Source organism: Vicugna pacos, chromosome 24, assembly GCF_048564905.1.
Source record: "Vicugna pacos chromosome 24, VicPac4, whole genome shotgun sequence".
Lineage (NCBI taxonomy): Eukaryota > Metazoa > Chordata > Mammalia > Artiodactyla > Camelidae > Vicugna > Vicugna pacos.
Genome location: NC_133010.1, coordinates 20199369 through 20221584, shown reverse-complemented (window position 1 = coordinate 20221584; position 22216 = coordinate 20199369). Strand labels below are relative to the sequence as shown.

Here is a 22216-nt window from a genome sequence, read left to right as displayed (position 1 = left end):
ACCCTTTAAAGATTTTAAATTTTGTATTGAATTTTGTATTTTCTGATAATTCATCACGGTATAATCACTAAGCCTCCCAATTTAAAATTACTGTCGTGGTTTGTTTTATTTGCTTGTTTGTTTATTTAACTGAATATCATTGATTTACAATGTTGTATTAGTTTCTGGTGTACAGCTTAGTGATTCAGTTATACATATAGATATTATATATACATATACTTTTTCATTACAGGTTACTACATCTATGGTGGTTTTAGAAATTACTGTATAATATTCTGGAAAAATGTCTGTATAATTCAGTTATATGTTAGAAGTGACATATATTTGGCAAATAAGTATTTTTCATAATCCTGTTACACAAGATTATAGCTGAAATAATTTTTTAAGATGTAAGTATAATTAAAAGAACCAACCCCATCTCTCCCCTTAAATTGTTTTTTTTCCCCCCTCAAAAAATTCCCTTAGGTGACAGAAATCCAAGACTGGAGTGCATCGAGCCCACACAGCGCAGCCTACGTTCTCTGGGATAATGGTGCTAAGAACCTTTACAGAGTTGGCTTTGAGGGCATGGTAGGTGTAAGAATCACAGAAGATGAAAATATTGGATGGGTGAAAAAAGGGAAATAAAAATAGCCTTTATTGTATTCTTTCATTCTTTTCTTTTGTCATCTCTTTTTGTCAGAATACAGCATCTGTATCATGAATATGCAATAGAAGGGAACATCTGTAAAGTGAGAATTTAATACAATAGGTGTTAAGATTATTTTTAAGGAGTTTTTTCCCCTGTATTTTTAAAGCATGGTGTTGATAATTGGAAATGACTGACCTAGAAACATCGTGAATTACTTAAGTGCTTAAAGAGACTAATGGCAGTTTATTCAACGGATCGCCCTGTATTTCTGCACGTCATGAATCATTGTTGACCTTAGCTGTTTATAGAGTGTAATTAAATATTCTATTAATGCCAGAATATGAATGCCTTTTATATCCTTTCCATCTTGAATACATTTTTCATTCAAAGAATTCTTAAATTTCATTTTTTCTCCAACTGTTTTATGCTCATTAGGTGAGAGAAAGATACCCCACTGTGCCTTTGCCATAATTTATTCCATTTTTACATATGAGCAAGCTCTGGGACTCTATAAACGGATACTTTACTTGCCAGTTCTTATAATTGTATAGCATTGGTTATGAGTTTTCCATTATTTTCTTCATGCCTCTCCCTGTTTTTAAACTGGATTTTTGTAGCATTCCAACTGATAATTAACTTGCTTCAAACGCAGCCTTCTGTGCTGTGTGCACTCAGGCACTTAATGAGTAGTATGTACTTAGATTGATCCCTTTTTTGGTGGCTGAGTAAGTACTGCTTTGTATGGTTATGTCATTCGGTTACACAATGAGATTTCTGTTGATGGGTATCTAGGTGGGGTTTTTTTCCCATTGTTTCAAGTAGTGTTTCAGTAAGCATTCTTGTGCACATGTCTTTGTACAGTTACGGGTTTCCTTGGAATTGATTCCTAGAAGTGGAATTGCTAGGTTAAATTATCACATGAAAACAATTTGACCCATGTTTCTTTGGCTAGGATTGAAATAAATGTGAGCTCTAGTGGCAGAGGAGGCTGTAAAAGACAGTTAAGTTCTGTTTGTGTGTGTGTGTGTGTAAAAGAGTTCCTTTCCTTAATAGGGTAAGTATATAATGATCACTTTATATATATGTGTGTGTGTGTGTATATGTATATATATATATATACACACATATATATATATCAGGTACCATTAAGCACTTTTAGGTACATCTGTTTCTGAATTTTCATAGTAACTCCCAAGATTGTTCTTCTAAGTTCACATTTTCTGTACTTTTCATTATACCACAACTGCCTTCCCATTCAGATACTTAAATAATTTCTTATAAAAGCTAAGTGGGAAGGAACTTGAGTTAACCAAGTTATGGTAAAGTAAGAACTAAAGGTGATATAAATAGGAAATTAACTGGACAAAGAATCAAAAGACTAGATTTGGTTCTATCTTTTTCTACTTTCTGGCTTTTTAGTTTTGGATAATTTCCTTTATAAAATGAGTCAATACCTGCCTTGTATATTTCATAAACTTGATCAGAAGGATCAAATGAGTTGAGGTGTTTTTTTTTTTGTAACAGTGTCTTTAAAATGGAATATATTATGTGCTTTTTGAAATACAAGGTTTTTGGTTTAGTCCTTTTTTTAGCATGTGTTTTTGAAAATATTACAATGGTAAAGATACAGGCATTTTAATTTTGAACTTTAAAAGAACATTAAGGTAAAATATGACCTATCTGAACATCAGGTTTATAGTTTTTGATGGGTGTTTTTGAAAGTAGTGTTCAGTGGAACTGTTAATCCAGAGTTACTCTAGACTTCTGCTCACGATAGGTTCTGAGTGGACATTTTTGCCTCTTTTAGGTATTGAGCTATACTTGAAGTTTTCATGATTTTTCTGGTTTCTTTTCTTTTTCTTAGTCTGATCTGAAGTGTGTCCAGGATGCCAAAGGAGGTTCTTTCTACAGAGATCACTGCCCTGTGCTAGGTGAGTTGGCAGACTAGAGAAAATTACTAAATAATGGGTCAGAGTTCATGGAATCAGAAGAGCATTTAAATTGGGCTTTAAAAAAATTAGTTACCATTAAAGCTATTTAAAGAGATCCTCTTTTGGTTTTATTTTGTTTTTAAAGCATTTGTTCTTTTTTAATGATTTATTTAGACCATGAAAGAGTTGTCGTGTCTTGAAAATTGATATAGCATTTATAGGGCATACTATATTTGAAACTTTTGTCTTTTAACCATAAACTAACATTGTTGAAAAATTTTGTGTTAGATTGTCAGTGTTATATCTCTTACACTCTTGAGAATAGGATCTGATAATTTAATGCTTATAAAGTCTTCAGAATTTTTGTAAAATTCCTTTGAAAATGTAAGAATAGCTCCAAGATTAAGATAATATGATAAATATAATTTCATGTATCATTGAAATAAAGAAGAACAAGGAAACCAAAACTGCTTCTGTTTTACAGATTCTTCCGTGTTGCCAAGTTGAACATTTACCACGTTCTCCTGATTAAGCCTTTAGTCTCTGAATGCTTTCCTTTCTCATATGAACTCTGTGTTCCTCTTTCCAAATCATTTAATTTGCCTTATTAGCAAAAAGTGCTGTTTTCTTGCAGCATACCTTAGTTTTTATAAAAAAGGAGATTGTAGAAGAAATACTTATAGCTTTGATGAGATCATCATTTTCTCAGATCATTGTTTTCTTTTGCTTTCTGAAACTTTCTTGTTTTGTATCTTGCCTTTCCTAGAAAAGTGTAGAATCAACATACACATTTAGGATCTCCCAAAATAATGTATTATGATCATGAATCCTTTATCCCAGGAGTAGCTTTGGAAATAATCTCAGAAATGAACTTTGAAATATTTTAAAATGCTCTGTAGGCAAAAATCACAAGAACATTTTGGTGAAAAATAATACTAAGCACTTCAGAGAAAAAAAATTCTAGCGTTCTCTTTCATATTCTTTAGTCATTTATCTTGGCTCTGATGGAGCAATAGTCAACAAGTCATCCAGGGAGAAAGGTGAATATTATCAGTGCCCAGAACTTTGTGTTCTGATAGAAGGTTGCCTAGTCTTCTGTAGATTCTGCTCCTCTTCGGTCATGGTTATAAATTAAAAAGTTGTTTCTGTTTTGAGTCTGATACTTGTTTTCTTTCTTTTTTTAAAGCTCTCTCATTTTAGAATTTGATACTCACAGTATATTCTCAAGACATTTTAGATTAGGTGGTAACTAAAACTAAAATAACTGGGGCTTTTTCTTATTTAAAACAATGCGGTTTAATGTTGCTGCTGTGATTTTTCTTTTCCTTTGTCAACTCCCTCTGCAATTATAGGTGAGCAGAATGGCAACAGGAATCCTGGTGGATTGCAGATTGGTGACCTGGTCAATATAGATCTTGACCTAGAAATTGTACAGTCTTTGCAGCATGGTCATGGAGGATGGACTGATGGCATGTTTGAGACTTTAACTACAACTGGAACTGTCTGTGGCATTGATGAAGACCATGACATTGTCGTGCAGTATCCAAGTGGCAATAGGTTGGTGATATTTCTTAATTTTCAGTAATGGCAAGTGAAGATGGGAGAAAGAGCCTTAGAGAAAGCAAATAATGTGATATAACAAGGACTCCTTACAGCTAGCGCTTAGATAGTAGATGAAAATTCAGAATATGTTGGTAAGGTGGAGGGAAACAAATAAGAACAGATGAATGTGTGCTTGTGTGCGTGTGTGTGTATTTATATGAATATATTGATGATGCAGTGTTCTGTACACTTTTTTCCCCTTTAGGGAGCGGGAAGCATTATGTAAGTATTAGGTGCAAGTGTAGCTAAAAAGTTTTGTGCTCCTTTCGGACTATATCAGTCTACCCTGAATGGAAAGGATAATAGTACAAGTCTCCTGACCCATATCTCCAGTGTCATCTCTTGGTACCACAGCTTTTCTTGCCACAGACACCTGCGCACACATAGTAATCCCTGTCAGCAATACAGATTTGTGTGCACTTTCTCACTTCTGTAACTTTTGCATGCACCACTACTTCTGTGCAGAATACCCTTTCCTCTTTTCTCCCTCTTTCTCTGGATTAACGCCTCTCTATAAATATTGAACTTCTATGCTTACCTCCTCTCTCCTTCCACCCTCCCTGGTATATGCTTACACTTGTCTATTTAGGTCTCTTAGTATCCACTAAAATGGTTATTTATTTAATCTCTGAGTTTTGAGTTTCTTGGAGACTGGGCCTGTCCCTCTTATTTATTTGTCCGTAGGGGCCAAAATATAGCCACTTTATTAGTATGTTTACAGTATTTTAAAGAAAAAGTGATAAACTGAATAATTGTCAGAACTTTATTACTGACATGTGCATAAAGAAATTAACCCTGAGGTTCCTTAGGGGAGGCATTGTATATGGAATAAGAATAATTAATATTAAGTTATGAACCAAATTATAGAATTAGCTCTAATTGTGTTCAAATCTTAAGGATACACATGATCATATCAAGAGGTACAGAAAAAGCATTTGACAAAATCCAACATTCTTCATGATAAAAATACTAAATTAGGAACAGAAGGGAACTTCTTCAGTTTGATAAAGGGCATTTATGAAAACCCCACAGCTAACAGCATTCTTAATGGTACAGGACTGAATCTTTCCCTTTAAGATCAGAAACAAAGCAAGAATGTCTGCTCTTTCCACTTTTACTCCATATTGTCCTAGAGGGTCTAGCTGGCACAGTTAGGCAAGGGAAGAAAAAAGAGGAAGAGGTAAGAGAAAGGAAGAAGTTTAGCCATCTCTGTTCACAGGTGACATGATCTTGTGTATAGAAAACTAAGGTATCCACAAAAAACATGTTAGAACTAACAAATGAGTTCAACAATAGTTGTAGGATACACAATTGGTATGGAAAAATCAGTCGTATTTCTGTACATTAGCAATGAACAATTTGGAAACAAAATTAAGAAAACAATTCCATTTACAATAGCATCACAAAGAATAAAATACTTAAGCCCAAGAAGTATAAGATTTGTACACTGAAAGCTATAAAATCATTGTTGAAGGAAATTAAATATGACCCAAATAAATGGAAAGACATTTCACGTTTATGGGTCAGAACATTTAATACTGTTTAGATGGTGTATTAGTTTTCTAGGGTTGCCATAACAAATTACCACAGAGTGGCTTAAAACAACAGAAATTCATTCTCTTACCATTCTGGAAGCTGGAAGTCCCAAATCAAGATGTTGGCAGAGTTGGATCCTTCTGGCGGCTGAGGGAGAATGTTTTCTGTGCCTCTCTCCCCACTCCTGGTGGTTGCTGGCAGTCCTTGGTGCTCCTTGGCTTATAGATGCATCACTCATTTCTCTGCCTCTGTCTTCATATGGCCTTGTTCCCTGTGATTCTGTGTCCCTCTGTCTTCACATGATCTTTTTTTTTTTTTTCCTGGATACAAATTTTATTTTAAAAAGCATTCAAATCAATCTCCGATTAGTCAAGTTCAGACAGTTGTAGGGAGATTATTTGATACTGAGAGCCATGTAAACAGTCCTTCAGCCCTCTATTTTATTTTTGTCAAGCCAACATTTGTAGTTTAGCCATCTATAAGGAAAGAACCCTGATGAGACATAGAAGACAGTTAATTGAGCTCATGGAAATTCTAAAATCCTTTATAATGAAAATGATCGAAAGATGATTTTACATGACCTTCTAAGGACACCAGTCATTGGATTTAGGGCCTACCCTAATCTAATGTGACCTCATTTAAACTTGATTACATCTGCAAAGACCCTGTTTCTAAACACGGTCACATTCAGAGGTGTTGGGATTAGGATTTCAGCATATCTTTTAGGGGGAAATGATTCAGCCTTTAACAGATGGCAGTGTTCCTTAAACTAATCAACAGATGTAGTATAATCCCTGTTGAAATCCTGTTGCCTTTTTTACAGAAATTGGTAAACTGATGTTAAAATTCATATTGAAATTCAAGGGACCCAGAATTGCCAAAACAGTTTGAAAATGAAGAACAAAGTTGGAGGAGTCACACTTTCCAATTTCAAAATTTACCACAAAGCTACAGTAATCAATATAGTCTATTACTGATTTAAGAATTGACATGTAGACTGATGGAATAGAATTGAGAGTTCAGGAATAATCCTTTGCATTTATTTATCTTTTTTTTTGGAGAGGGAAGGAGTTAAGTTTATTTATTTACTTATTATTTCTAGTGCAGTTACCAAAAATTGAACCCAGGACCTCAGGCATGCTAAGCACACGTTCTACCACTGAGCTATACCTTCCCTCAGCCCTTGCATTTATGTCAGTTGATTTTTGACAAGGGTTCAGCACAGTTCAGTGGGGAAAGAATAGTCTTTTCAACAAATGGTGCTGACAGTATTTACAAATATTCAGTCATTATGGTGTGCATCTAATTTAATGTTCAGTAATGTCCATTTTACAACAATTTTTTAAAAAGCTACAATTAAAAAAAAACCAGATGAACGATGCTTAGTCAATTGGATATCAACATGCAAAAGAATGAAATGGGACCTTTGCTACATACCGTGTACAAATATTAAGTCAAAATGGATCACAGATCTAAATGCAAGAGCTAAAACTGAAAAACTCTTAGAACAAAATAGGAGTAAATCTTTGTGACCTTGGATTAGACAGTGGTTTTTTAGATATGACCCCCAAAGTCAAAGCAACCAAAGAAGAAGTGAATAAATTAGACTTCATCAAAATTAAAAACTCTTGTGTTTCAAAGGAAACATCAAGAAAGTGAAGAGACAATCCATGGAATGGGAGGAAATATTTGCAAATCATATCTCTGATTAGGGACTTATATCTAGAATATAGTATAAAGAACTCTTAAATTTCAACAATAAAAGATAAATAACCTAACTGAAAAATGGGCAAAGGATTTGAATAGACGTTTTCCCAAAGAATATATAGAGATAGCCAGTAAGCTCATTGCATCAGCCTGCTAGGGCTGCCGTGGAACCCTAATCTGGGTGGCTTAAACAACAGGAGTTTGTTTTTTTTACAGCTCTGGAGACTGGAAGTCCAAGATGAAGGTTCCATCAGGGTTGGTTTCTGGTGAGACTTCTTCCTGGGTTGTAGAGGACTGCCTTTTCATTGTCCTCACATGGCACGCCCCCTTTATAACTGCATTTAATGTTACTTACCTCCCTAAAAGGTCTATCTCCAAATATAGTCACATTAGGAGCTATAGAGTTTTAACATATGAAATTTGGAGGGACACAGTTCATTCTGTATCACCCACGAAGAGATGGTAGACATTATTAGTTATTAGGGAAATGCTATTCAAAACCACAGTGATAGGAATAGACTTACCATATGACCCAGGAATCCCACTCCTGGGCTTGTACCCAGAAGGAAATCTACTTCAGGATGACACCTGCACCCCAATGTTCATAGCAGCACTATTTACAATAGCCAAAACATGGAAACAACCTAAATGTCCATCAACAGGTGACTGGATAAAGAAGATGTGGTATATTTATACAATGGAATACTACTCAGCCATAAAAACTGACAACATAATGCCATTTGCAGCAACATGGATGCTCCTAGAGAATGTCATTCTAAGTGAAGTAAGCCAGAAAGAGAAAGAAAAATACCATATGAGATCGCTCATATGTGGAATCTAAAAAACAAAAACAAACAAACAAACAAAAACAAAGCATAAATACAGGACAGAAATAGACTCATGGACAGAGAATACAGACTTGTGGTTACCGGGGGGCAGGGGGGTAGAGGGTGGGAAGGGATAGACTGGGATTTCAAAATTGTAGAATAGATAAACAAGATTACACTGTATAGCACAGGGAAATATACACAAAATGTTATGATAAATCACAGAGAAAAAAATGTGACAATGAGTGTGTATATGTCCATGAATGACTGAAAAATTGTGCTGAACACTGGAATTTGACACAACACTGTAAAATGATTATGAATCAATAAAAAATGTAAAAAAAAAAAAAACACAGTGAGATACCACTTCACTAGAATACTAGAATGGCTAGGATAAAAAGGCAGGGTAGTTACAGGTGTTGCTGAGGGTATAGAGAAATCAAAACCGAACCCTCACACATTGATGGGAAGTATGTGACATGATCAGATATTTGGAAAACAGTTTGGTAATTCTTCAAAATGTTAAATATGGAGTTACCATATGATCCAGCATATCCACTCCTAGATTTATACCCAAGAGAATTAAAACATGTGCACACACAAAGATCTATACATGAATGTTTGTAGAAGCATTATTCATAATAACCAAAATGTGGAAATAACTCAAATGTCTATCAACTGATGAATGGATAAACAAGATGTGCTATATCTGTACAGTGGAATATTTTATTTGGCCATAAAAAGGGATGAAGTGCTGACATATGCTGCAACATGGGTAAATCTTGAAAACATTATGTTGAGTGAAAGAAGTCAGGCACAAAAGGTCGCATATTATCTGATTTTATTTTATAAAATGTCCAGAATAGGGAAATCCATAGAAACAAAGTACATTACTAGTTGTTACGGTTAGGGAGAGAAGGGTGAATTCAGAGTGACTGCTAATCATTATGGGAGTATCTTTTTGTGGTGATGAAAATGAAATTAGATAGTGGTGGTTGGTTATACAACTGAATATAATAGAACCACTGAATTACACACTTTACATTGTATGGTATGTGAATTATATCTCAATAAAGTTCTTAATTAAAAAGGAAAAAATTCTTAACATAATTTAAGTTCAGATTACCATGTACCAACACATTTTGTCTTAAATAGTATCTTGTTTGTAAATGTTAAATTAACACAGATTAGGATTATTACTTGCAGAATTCTTCCTTGGTCAGATTCTTTCTCTGGTGTTATTAGTAATGTGACATTTGAGTTCTAGAAAACAATCTTTTATTCATCAACAGTTTATTAAGTACTTATCCTGTATTAGGCCCTATGATTAGTGTTAGAATTACAAAGATAATTAAGACATGGTCCTCTCCTTTGAAGGATTGGCCTTTTTAATTTGTGTAGACAAAGTCAGAAATAGCTATATTGAAATGTTTTCAGTAATTATGATAGATGAGTATTCAGGCTATTCTGAAGGTCCAAAGAAGAATGGTCATTTCAAATGATAGAAAACTTAAAAGAGAAAATTGTATTAAGTTTGAAAGATTAGGTTTCCACCTGGGCAGGGAAGCACTGTAGGCAGAAGGAACAACTTGAGTAAGGTACTACGTAGGTCTAGCAAATTTTGGGACATTGGGAGTGAGGTAAGGGGCACTGTGACTGATAAGACTGAAAAGAAAACTTTGAGTGTCTTATTTTTATTCGTAACTGATCAGAGAGGCACTTCTTTCTCTTTGTGGTTGTTTTAGAAAGGAAAGTTTGCTTACATGGTTATGGGAATTTAGTAAGCAGGTTTTTGTATGGTGTGACCTCTTAGAGCCTTTTATATGCTAATGACCATTAGAATAAAAAGAGGAGAGTATACTCTGCCACGCTGTAAAAGCTTATTTGACTAGGGAACCTTTTTTCCTTGGAGTGCCATGTGGGACTAGGGGAAATGAGTTATTCTCTGTAGTACAGCTACTTGATGGACTATTAAGTAGTCCCTCAATAAAACCATGGTTATGAAGATAGTAGCAGCATAGAAAAATGCTTGTGTATAGGAAGGAGGAAATCAGAGTCCAAATTTGGTACATTGATTACAATAGTCATGTAAAATACCTATACATGACAAATTAAAACTAGGTAATATTTTTATTCATGAGGTTGGCAATGGTATGGGGAAATAGTGTACTGTTGGTAAAGCAGTTTGGCTCTGACTATCAGAATGGTAAACAAATATATACTTTGGTTACTGACACCCATGTGCACAAATATGTACATTTAGGGATGTTCTTTGTAGTATTGTTCATAATAACAGTAATAACTTGAAAATACTTTAAATACTAGTCAATATGAGAATGGTTAAGTGCATTTGTGTATATCGATGTTATGCAATACTCTGTAGCTATTAAAATAGATCTGTGTCTGTCATATTGTAAAATAAATCTTCCAGGATGAATTCCCTGAGAAGTCACAGCATTGTGTGTGTGTGTATATACGTGTGTGTGTGTGTGTGTGTATATATATATATATATATATATATATATATATATATATATATATATCCCATTTGTGGGAAGAAAGTTCTCTCTTATAACTATTATTCAGCATAATGATAGAAGATCTGTAAGGCTATGCAATGGAGTATTAACTGTGGTGTCTAGTCCAGGAGGAGAATAGTGATTCAGTTGTGTTTGTGTGAAATGGACCTTTACATGTTTCTGAAATGCTTTAATTTTTAACAATGAGTGCTTATTAATTTTGTGACAGTTTTTTAAAACATGCAGGCGAGGATAAATCTAGACAGAAGTATATTGGAGTGGTGAGATTATGGATGACTTTCCCCCCAAATTTGTATAATAAAATTATAAAAAGAAATACAAATCAATCAGGATGTAATTGCAAAGAATTACTTTACAGTTTTGATGTTTAACATGGCTTTTCTCCCCGCAGTGGTTAGCTATCTTAGAATGTTGTGCTAAGATTAAGTAAACTTACTCATTTTGAATGTTGGCTTTGATTTTTAGGTGGACTTTCAATCCCGCTGTTCTCACTAAAGCGAACATTGTCCGAAGTGGGGATGCTGCTCAGGGTGCAGAAGGAGGCACCTCGCAGTTTCAAGTGGGTGATCTGGTACAAGTTTGTTATGATCTGGAGAGAATTAAACTTCTGCAAAGAGGACACGGAGAATGGGCTGAAGCTATGCTCCCAGTAAGTATGTGTAAAATAGTTTGGGACTAAGAATTACTCCATGCTTATGTGGTTTGTAAAAGTTTTAAAAACTTTAATTTTAGAAATTAAATTAGCATGATCCTTTGAGAATTGTACTCTTCATTGGCAACTTGGCATACATATGCCTTTTATTTTCTAACTTATTCCAATTAGGTTAGCCTGGAAAGGTCCAAAAAGGGCTACAGTTTACACTTTTTGATAGAGCTGTTGTAGAATGTAACATTAGTGTGAGGCAAAGAGACTGCCTGATACTTCACCCCAGAATGAGAGTCAAGTGCTCATCCGGGTACCAGCAGTGCTGGACCACTGCTGCTTTCTTTACTTGGGGGCCTGCCTCTCTAAAACATTTGTCATCAAATGTTCAGCAACAACAAAATAATTTGTTTGTTGTGCCCTCTTTTCATGCACCCTCTCTTTCTCCACCTTCCCTTGCTCTGTCTTCCTGTCCCCTTCCTTCTGTACTACCTGTTCCATCGTGTTCTCCCCCATACTGCCTTGCCCTGTATCCTCTTTCCTTCCACCTTGCTACATCCTCCTCTTCAGCCCTTCACTTTGCCCACTCCCTGCTCCTGTCCAGTCCAGTCTCAAATCTTGTCTTTTCCTGTTCCTCCAAGTCCCAGCCCATTAGGTACTACCTCCTTCCTGTCCCATGTACCTCCCCTCCTGCCTCTTTATATTCTAAACCCCCACCCCACCCCCACCCCCAGTGTGTTATCCAGTTCCCTGGCCTGGTAAACATCTCTTTCTCTTCCTGTCCAGCCCCAACTTCTGCCCCATTTGCCCTCTGCCCCCCTCCCATCCTGTCCAGTCCCCCTTCCCTGTCCTTGATCACGTTCTGTCCCTTCATCAGTCCATTCTTCCTTCCTGCCTTAGTCCTTCACCAGATGTTTTAGCACACCAGTGTGCTGGTTAGCCTTCAGGAATATAATAGTGAACACAACAGAAAAAAAACATTCTATTGTTCTGGTGCTTTCATTCAGAGACATTTCATAGTTTGCACATGCTGCTGATGTTATTTTTTATTGCTTTAGTTAGGTATTGAGTAAGTGATAGTTGTATATGTTTTTCAGGACAATATTTTAGAATCTTTATTTTTCTCCCCAAAGTTTTAAGTTCTATATAATCCCTTTTTGTGTTGTTTGCTTTTTTATACTACAGTTGGTTAAAAAATGTGTTGATATACTTCAGACCTCATTATGGTATGGTGTTAATTAAAATGTCATCTTTTTGACATGTTTTATGGGAGCTACATATACTATTTGAAGATTTCTTTCTGGTCAAGATGTTTTTGTTTTCCCTCTTAGCACTGATACCTTGTAGCATCTTCCGTCTGTTGAGTGCCCAGTTCTTCTAAGCACTGTGCTGAAAGATGTGTACGTACATGTGCACCACATGCTACATATATGTATGCACATATTATACAGATATGTACAGACTTTGTTTGTCTTAGGAATATTATAACTAGGTATATGGTAGTATGCCATCCTTATTTTAAAGGTGAGGAAATCAGAGCTAAGATAGTGAACTGGAATTTAAACCCAGATCTGTGTAGCTTCAAAGCCTGTTCCCCATATTAAGCTGCTGCATAAGCAAAACCTCTAGATAATTTCTAACGGGCAGTTCTGGGATTCTAGTGGTGATGTAGATTTGAGTCTTCTCAAATCATCTTGATAAAAACAGTCAACAAGTAGATTAGCATAACCAAATAAGCCGCAAACATCTATGAGAAAGCCACGTGACAGAATCGTCTTTTGAACCCTAAAATGTGAGTGAGTAGAGATAAGCCATTGACAGCTAGTGGGTCTGTGTCTGTCTGTATGGCAACAGAAAGGAGTAATGGCATCAGATGGACCTGAGAACAGGGGAACTCCAAAGCAGCTAATGAGTATTCATTGGCTATTGTGGTAGATTAATGTGTTGACAATGGCTGAGCCTGGGAGGGCTCTTCTAGACTCCACTTTGGGGTGAGAACAGTAGGTCCATGCTAATGTCTGAAGGGACTGGAGTAGTAGCCTGGGGCTATAAACCCTCAAAACTAACCAGTCAGATCTCCCTTCCAGGGCAGAGCCCACCATTGAGGGTAGAGACAATAGGGACAAAGGAAAGAGTAAATCCAGGTAAAAATTGGAAGGGATCATGGTTGAATCCCGTACACAGTTAAAAGTGTTAAAAGTTTAAAAAAAAGTTTAAAAAAATTTAAGAAAAGTTTAAAAAAATTTTAAAAATTTAAAAGTTAAAAAACGTTTGAAAAAATTAAAGTATTAAAAGTGTTCGTATATAGACGTGGAATATGATAAAGGGGACAGAGGTAGAAAGGAGACATCTCTGAATATGTCTTGTTTTGTAGATCTGATTTGAAATTGCTTTTATTTTTATACAATTAGAAAACTGGATTCAAAAAGGAAATTCCTCAAAGTAGAGAATAAAATGAAACAAATGAACTTAAATGTGTTTCCTGTTGGCATAACCATACAGAGAGGAAATTCCAAGTGATTTCTAAACATAGGAATTTGTCTAAATATCCTTTTAGGACTTTGCCATTCAGAACTGCATGAAAAAAACATTTAATAATTTTCAGCAATGTATTACATGTGATAGTGTTGATATTGTTATTCTGAGATTGTTGTGTGTGTAATATGACAAAAAAACCCAAATGAGTAGGTCAAAAGAGAAAACAAGTTTAAGAGCAATCTCCTCTGTGTTAGGGAACAGATATTATCCCTGTTCTTCACCAGTTTTCTCCTGTTTTGGGCTATTCTGTTGTGCATAGGAGAATGGGTTTTGGACCTGAGTTTGAAATGGGTTAATAATGTTACACAACTTTCATGGTTTTGCATATTATGTGAGTCGATACATATAAAGGTCTTAGAACAGTATCCACCATGTGTTTAGAGCTGCTGCTAATTGTGTTCTGTGCCTAATTGCCCTTCTTATTTCATATATTTAATAAGCATGTTATTTCTGCTTATTTCTGTTTTGAAGTCAGGCTTGATTCCACAAAGGATTTAAACATAGATGTAAGCTTTGAGCCCTTTTTGGTTTAAATTGGTTTTTTTTAGAAGTCAGATTTTATTTTTTAGGCAAGATTGATGGTTTGGGGCTACTTGAGTTCCAAGTTCTCAAAAAGTATCTTACGAGGTTAAAAAAGAAGTGTTGAATATCCAAAAGTAAGATTTTGTGAACTTTTATGCATAAGATAGTCATGCTTGTTTTAGTATTCTGTGCAAGTGTAGTGCTTTTATTTATTAAAACATTTTTAAAGATACAGTTTGAAGTTTGTAACTAATAAATAACCCATTTGAATATGATTATCCTTCAAAGTTTCTTTATTAGGAATGAAGTAAAATCAATACTTTAAACATGTAAAAATTTGTGATTGATTTTTATAGCATGTACTTTAGACTTGGAAACATGAATCTAATTTTTTTAAGACTTTAGGTAAAGTTGGCCGAGTACAACAGATTTATTCAGACAGTGATTTAAAGGTGGAAGTTTGTGGAACATCTTGGACATACAATCCAGCAGCAGTTTCCAAGGTGGCATCTGCAGGATCAGCCATTAGCAACGCATCTGGTGGTATGTTTTGTTTTGTGTTTCATGTGGTTTACCTGAGAATCTCTCCTAATTCCCCAATTCTCATATGCAAATGATGCTGTATGTGTTCTTGGTTTTCTCCCAGATCACATAACCTCACTTAAATATTATCTACATTTTTAACTTTCACTAAATGTGTTTTTATAATCTTTTTTCTTTTTTCATATTATGAACAACCTTTGTTCTGGCTGAGGTATGCCCTGGAAAAGTTCCATAAATAGGTACTTTTTCTTGGATATATTCAGAGCTTCTCCACATCAGAGCTGAGATACCTGCAATTCAAGTGTTCTACTCTTTCATCAGAATTTTTGTTTTCTGCCAAAGAACCGTCATGGTCTTAGATGGCTTTATTTTCTTTTCATTTCCAACATTATTGCTAGCAGATGGCTTTCTTTCTGGATATTTTCACATATCAGCCATAGTTTTTCTCTTGTTATTTAATGTGTTATTATGCATGCCTGTGTTGACATGTGAGTATGCTGGATGCTTGGGTAGACTCCTGCCTTGAGTCTTTCCTTCTTACGCTTTAGTTTCATACACACACTCAGTTCATTGTATGACAAATTACAAGTTACTGTATGTATATTATTGTCATCCAGAAAAGAAGATACAGTCATCACTGTGAACAGTAAAAAAGCAAAGGAAATCTGTACAGCTTTCTACATCCTCTGTTTCTGTCTCTTCTTTCCTGCTGTAATTTGCTCATGTGTTTGAAGTTTAAATCATGTGATGTTTATTTTTACCTTGAGGTTAAATGGTATCACAGTAGGCTGAATATATATAAATAGAAAGAGTGAAGGATGGTTAATATCCTTCTTTCAAATAATGTGGATTTGTTGTTGGTCTTCTGCCCCACTTTATGACTTCTTTGCTTTCCAATAAGTAGATCCAAGAGTTAAGGAATAGAACTGGATAGAATCTCTACCAATAAATGTTATTTAGAAGGAAAAAAAAATCTTATGAAACAGTTTATGTAAACATCCCTGGTTCTTTCTTGTTTTAGAGATCCGTTTTTAGATGAAAATTGGTTTGTCCCTAAAATATTTTTTCCAGCTACTACAGAGATTATATTGCTTTTGAATCAGAATTATTGATCTGTTGATCTATTCTAAGATCTGTAGCATTGAGCTCCTGAGAGACAGTATGGTATGCTTAAGGCCAGAATGGAAATTTGTATTACTATAGTACTCCCATTAGAGTGTGTTAATTTGTAATATCTTTGGTATGACACCCAATACTGGAATTATAATTTGTATGTAATTCTCTTCTTTTTCTGAAATTTTAACTTGAAATGCATGAGTTGGAGTAAACTGGGAATACTTATGGGCTTGAATTTGATGCAACTGTGTATGGTAGTAATTATATAACTTGCATGGGTAATATCTGTAGCATAGTACAAAAATGATAGAAATAATAAAAAAGGAAGAGTATATATTATAGGCATATGGGTGTTGCTTGTCTTTTTGTAGTTAAGGTTTGAGATCCTCCTATATTAGCAGCTTTATTTGATGCTTTACAGAAAGACTCTCCCAACTCTTGAAGAAATTATTTGAAACCCAAGAATCTGGTGACCTCAATGAAGAATTAGTTAAGGCTGCTGCCAATGGAGATGTTGCTAAAGTGGAAGATTTGCTAAAAAGACCAGATGTGGATGTGAGCATTTTAAAAATTATTTTGAAGCATACACAAAAGTAGAATAGTACAACAAACGTTATACTTCAGCAGTTAACTAAGATTTTGCTGCATGTGCTTTATCAATTACTTCTTTGTTTTTGAGGTATTTTAAAGAAGACACCAGACATTATTTCTTCAGTGTGCATTTCTAAAAGATATTGACATTTTCTTATTTTAACACTGACTGTTTTTATTTTATGATTGACAGAATTTACTTTTAGGTTTTTAAGTAGTTAGTGTCCTTTTTGGAAATTCAGTGAAATTTTCTCATGTGTCATCTTATTATGTTTTAAAAATATATCTTAGTAAATTTTGTAAGTAGTTTTCTATTCCTCTTTCAAAACATTTAATCTAAACTTTTCACTTCCTGTCCCTGTGAAAGTTGATAGTTTCATAATTTATAATACAGGTGAATTAACGGTCATTCATTTTGTACATCTTGATAGTTTATTTTGTGATTCTGCCATTCACATAAGCCAATGGTTCAAAATTTAAATTTTGTTCTCTCTTAGTTGCTCATTGGCTTTGCCATTACAACTGTTCTGGCACCGATATGATATCAGTGCTGGCCAACAGATTGTACGTTGTATGTCAATTTGGGTCTTTGTCACTGTGTAGTGAGGGCTTTTGTTGCTACATCTTTTGTACGTGAATATACCAGACTGTCTGACGAAGATAAGATCTGTAATTATAAGATACAAACATTTTATTCCTATGAGCTCGTGTGGCAGTTTAGGTTTATTAGAGATCAGCTGCAGCAGCGTAACACAGTGGTTTCTTCATTAGTTGTGAGCTATATCACGAAGAATTTGTTTCAGATATTCAAAGTACCAAATGTTTTTTGTGTTTGGAAGGTAGAATCAGACTTTTATATTCAGTCAAGCAGATTTGCATTTTATTATATATGCTTAATTTTTTTCTTCATGTAATAACTAATTTAGTTGTTTTTTAGGATCATACATTCTAAAAATTTAAAGAGAAAAATAGTTCTATAAAATTTATTATGAAAAACAACATCTTCTCAATCTTATTTTCCTGTTCTTCAGAGGCAACTATTTTTGCATCTTACAGCTGATTTTCCTCACATATTTACTTTCATATCTTTCAGTAATATACTTCAAATGTTATTTCTTGATTTTTATGTTTTATGAGTTCTCTTTTGATACTTCTCTGTGAAGGTGAGGATTCGGCTTTCTTTCGCCACCTCCAGCCCGTCCGCACCACACACATACATACCTCTTGCAGATTCTTAATGTAATATTGTATTGTAATTTTGTTAAGATTAGAATTAATTGTGCATGTTATTATTTAAATAACATTCATATCTGAGCTGGGGAGGATACTAAATTTTGTTTTCTTACACAACTTTTTTTTCCTTGGTGTTCCTAATTGTTCTTTTTTAAAAAATTGAAATGTAATTTACACACAGTGAAATGCGTGGATCAGTCAGTTTTGATAGATGCATATGTCCATGTAATTGACAGTCCAGTTAAGATGTGGAGCATTTCCTTCGTTCCAGAGATTTCACTTGTAGTTTTTACCAGTCACTCTCTCTTAACCTCAAGACATAATCTAAAAATTTTTTTCATTTGTTAGTAATCCATACCATAATTAATTCTTCTCCAGCATTCTCTCTATTTTGTAATTTCTCAAGACATTCAGGCATACTAGATATGTATTCATTTCATTTTCTAAGAGAGATTTCTCTCAGTGCCTTCTGACATGTTCCATCTGGACAGGTTGCCCTCTACATATGGTGCCCAGTGTCTCTCACCCATCATCCTGGAGGTTCCCTTCCCCTCCTGTGTTGAATTTCTTGTTTTCTGTATCCTCTGTCCTCCTGTTTCCATGGTTACTCTCTCTTTTTTGAAGTAGTCTTCAGTAGCTTCTTCAGAAAAAGGGTGCATGGGGAATAGACCTTTAATATATATATATATTTTTGGTAACCTTACAATTAAATTTTACATAGGAATAGAATTCAAGGTTAGATACCATTTTCCTTCAGAATAATCCCATTTGTTTCCAGCATTTAGAATTGCTGTTGAGGAGATTTATTAAGCCTTTCTGATTCCTGATCCTGCCTGTGAGCTGTTTTTTCTATCAAGCATGAAGATCTTTTTTTCCACCAGTGTCTGAATTTGCACAGGTTGTGCCTTGATGTGGGTCTGTTTTCATCCTTTGCTTTTAATGTTTGATCTTTTTATTCTGGAAATCATATCTTTCATATCTGGAAATTTTTGATAATTTTTAATTTTAGATTTTAGTTTTAGAGCAGTTTTAGGTTTTACAAACTAAAACTGAGAGAGGTACAGAGATTTCCCACGTATTCCTGATTACTGTAGCTTTGTAGTTAAGTCTTAGTGTCAGGTAGTGTCAGTCCTCCAGCTTTGTTCTTCTCCTTCAATATTGAGTTGGCTATTCTGGGTCTTTTTGCCTTTCCATATGATCTTTAGAATCACTTTGTTGGTATCTGTAAGATAACTTGCTGGGATTTTGCTAGGGATTGCATTTAAACTGTAGATATGGTGGGAAGAACTGACATCTTGACAGTATTGAGTCTTTCTATCCATGAACATGGAGTATCCATATATTTAGTTCCTTGATTTGATTCATCAGAGTTTTATTGTTTTCCTCATGTAGATCTTATACATATTTTGTTAAATTTATACCTGTGTTTAATTTTTTTGGGTGGTAATGTAAATGGTTTTGTGTTTTTACTTCCATTTCCTTGATTATTAGTAATGTTGAGCATCTTTTTATGTACCAATTGGCCATCTGTATGTCTTCTTTGGAAAAATGTCCATTCAGCAACTCTGCCCATTTTTTAATCGATTTTTTTTGTTGTTGTTGAGTTGTATGAATTCTTAATATATTTTGGATATTAACTCCTTATCAGATATATGATTTGCACATAAATTCTCCTATTCAGTAGGTTGCCTTTTCATCTTGTTGGTGATTTCTTTTGCTGTGCTGTGATAGTGTTTTTAGTTTCATATCCTACTTGTTTGTTAGTACATAGGAATGCAGTTGACATTTGTGTGTTAATCTTGTATCTTGCAACCTTCTTATAATTGCTTATTAGTTCCAGGAGGTTTTTTGATCCATTCTTTTGGATTTTCCACATGAATGATCATGGCATCTGTGAACAAGGACAGTTTTATGTCTTCCTTCTCAGTCTTTATCTCTTATTTTCTTTTCTTGCTTTACTGTGTTAGTAAAGTATGATGTTGAAAAGGAATGATGTTGAAAAGGAATGGTGAGAGAGGACATGCTTTTACCTGATTTTAGTAGGAAAGCTTGTAGTTTTTCACCATTAAATATAATGCTAGCTGTAATTTTTTAATACCTAGTCTTTATCAGATTGAGAAAGTTCCCCTTTATTCTGTGTTCAGAGTTTCTATCATGAATGGGCACTGGATTTTGTCAAATGCTTTTTCTGCATCTATGAATATGATCATGTGATTTTTGTTTTTAACTCTGTTCATGTGATGGATTATATTAACTGAGTTTTAAATGTTGAACCAGCCTTGTATACCTGGGGGTAAATCCCACTTGGTTGTGGTATATAATTAAGTACTTTCGGTGATTTGATTTGGTAACATTTTGTGAGTATTTTTGCATCTGTGTTCGTAAGAGATGTGGTCTGTAGTTTTCCTTTCTTGCAACATCTTTGTCAGCTGCTTTCTCTCTGAAGAAGATTGTAGAGAATTGGTATAATTCTTCCTTAAATGTTTGGTCGAATTCATTGGTGAACCCGTATGGGCCTGGTGCTTTGTGTTTTGGAAGATTATTAATTATTGTTTCAATTACTTTAATTGATACAGGCCTTTTTAGATGTTCTGTTTCTTCTTATGTGAGTTTTGGCAGAGTGTGTCTTTCAAGAAATTGGTCCATTTCATCTAGCTTATCAAATTTGTGGGCATAGGGTTTCCAGAATTTTTATCTTCCTTTTAGTGTCCATGGGATCTGTAATGATACCTCTCTTTCATTTCTGATATTAGTAAGTGGTGTCCTTAACCATCTTTTATGGTTTTATGCATTGGAGTGAATGTGCTACAATTAAGGAATTGCAGTTAGCCTTAGGTATACCCATGGGTAAAGTTATGCATTTACACATCTGAAATGAAGGAAAGGTTGGAAATTACTGTTCTATAATAGAATGATTGTGTACAGCTACCCTGATAACTCATTTATGTATGCCTCCTGGTAGATTGCTTACCATTGCTATTTGGTTATATTTGTTGAATTCAGTTTATTTATGCTGTAGTAGACAATATCTTTTCTAAGTGTTTTCCATTTACTGCATTACTTTGTTTTTTCATTGAAACAGACTCTGAGGTTTAATAATAAAGACATATGTAGACAAAATGAATAACCTTACTTCCCTTGGTCCCTTCCTCCCTCCTTCCCTTACTTCCTTTATGTTTTCAACTTTGCATACTGGCTAAAGGTTCTTTCATAACTCTTTGAACAATGGAACTTTCATCTTTTTAAAAACAAGTGCCTGAATCCCTCTCTAAATTAGAGGTATCTATTTCTGGTGATCTGTACTAGGATATATAGAACATCAGCCTAAATTATTTTCATGAAATCATACAGTTTGCTGGATTTAAACCTACACTATATGTATGTATTGGCTCTTTCTGACTTGTGACATTACTTCCTCCCCCTTTTTTTTTTCAATATAGGTAAATGGACAGTGTGCTGGTCACACAGCTATGCAAGCTGCTAGTCAGAATGGACATGTTGATATTTTGAAGTTACTTTTGAAGCAAAATGTGGATGTAGAAGCAGAGGTAATTAAACTAAGCTTAAAAAATATTTTAAGTAAAAATTAGTGTCCTTCTGTGTCATGAGATGGATTGTTTTCATTTTGAAATTTAATATTAACCTAAGGCTTTTCTGATTTTTTTTAACATTTTTTAAATTAAGTTATAGTCAGTTTACAATGTATCAATTTCCAGTGTACAGCACAATTTTTCCGTTGTACATATATACACATACGTTTATTCATTGTCACATTCTTTTTACCATGAGCCACCACAAGATCTTGTATACATTTCCCTGTGCTATACAGTATAATCTTGTTTATCTATCGGCTTTTCTGATTGAAAAGAAAAATTTGACGGAAGACAGCCTGAAGCATTTTGTGTTTTTTTGTGATTCCTCAATGTTCTAGGCGTAACCCTCAGTGAAAATAGTTGTTTCCCTTTGCTATAGTAGGACTACCATGCTGTTGGAAGCCCAGTTGGAGTTACTCACGAATCATACTGGTGAAAATGAGCAAAGAGGAATATAAATTATATGGGACAAGATTTTTCCTGATATGTGACACTCAGAGGCCTTTCTTTGTGTTTTGTGCTTTTCTCCTGAGGGAACCAGTAAATTAGAATTTGTTTAGTCTTTTTGTTTCTTGATCTTAGTGTGGGTTTTTGAAGATTTTACACTGCATGTTTATCACTCTATGTGTGTTTATGTGCTTAATTTAATTTAGGGTATATTCT

General features: G+C 34.5%; 1 protein-coding gene across 1 annotated transcript in view; it reads left to right on the top strand.

The window, feature by feature from the left end:
• The window catches only part of MIB1 (MIB E3 ubiquitin protein ligase 1), a 93905-nt gene that overhangs the window by 20837 nt on the left and 50852 nt on the right, over positions 1-22216 (top strand). Inside the window, exons 4-10 of the mRNA XM_006205113.4 lie at positions 466-570; positions 2496-2562; positions 3915-4119; positions 11240-11423; positions 14876-15020; positions 16558-16691; positions 21401-21508. Coding sequence (XP_006205175.2) covers positions 466-570; positions 2496-2562; positions 3915-4119; positions 11240-11423; positions 14876-15020; positions 16558-16691; positions 21401-21508 — 948 coding nt within the window. The remainder of the gene's footprint in view (positions 1-465; positions 571-2495; positions 2563-3914; positions 4120-11239; positions 11424-14875; positions 15021-16557; positions 16692-21400; positions 21509-22216) is intronic.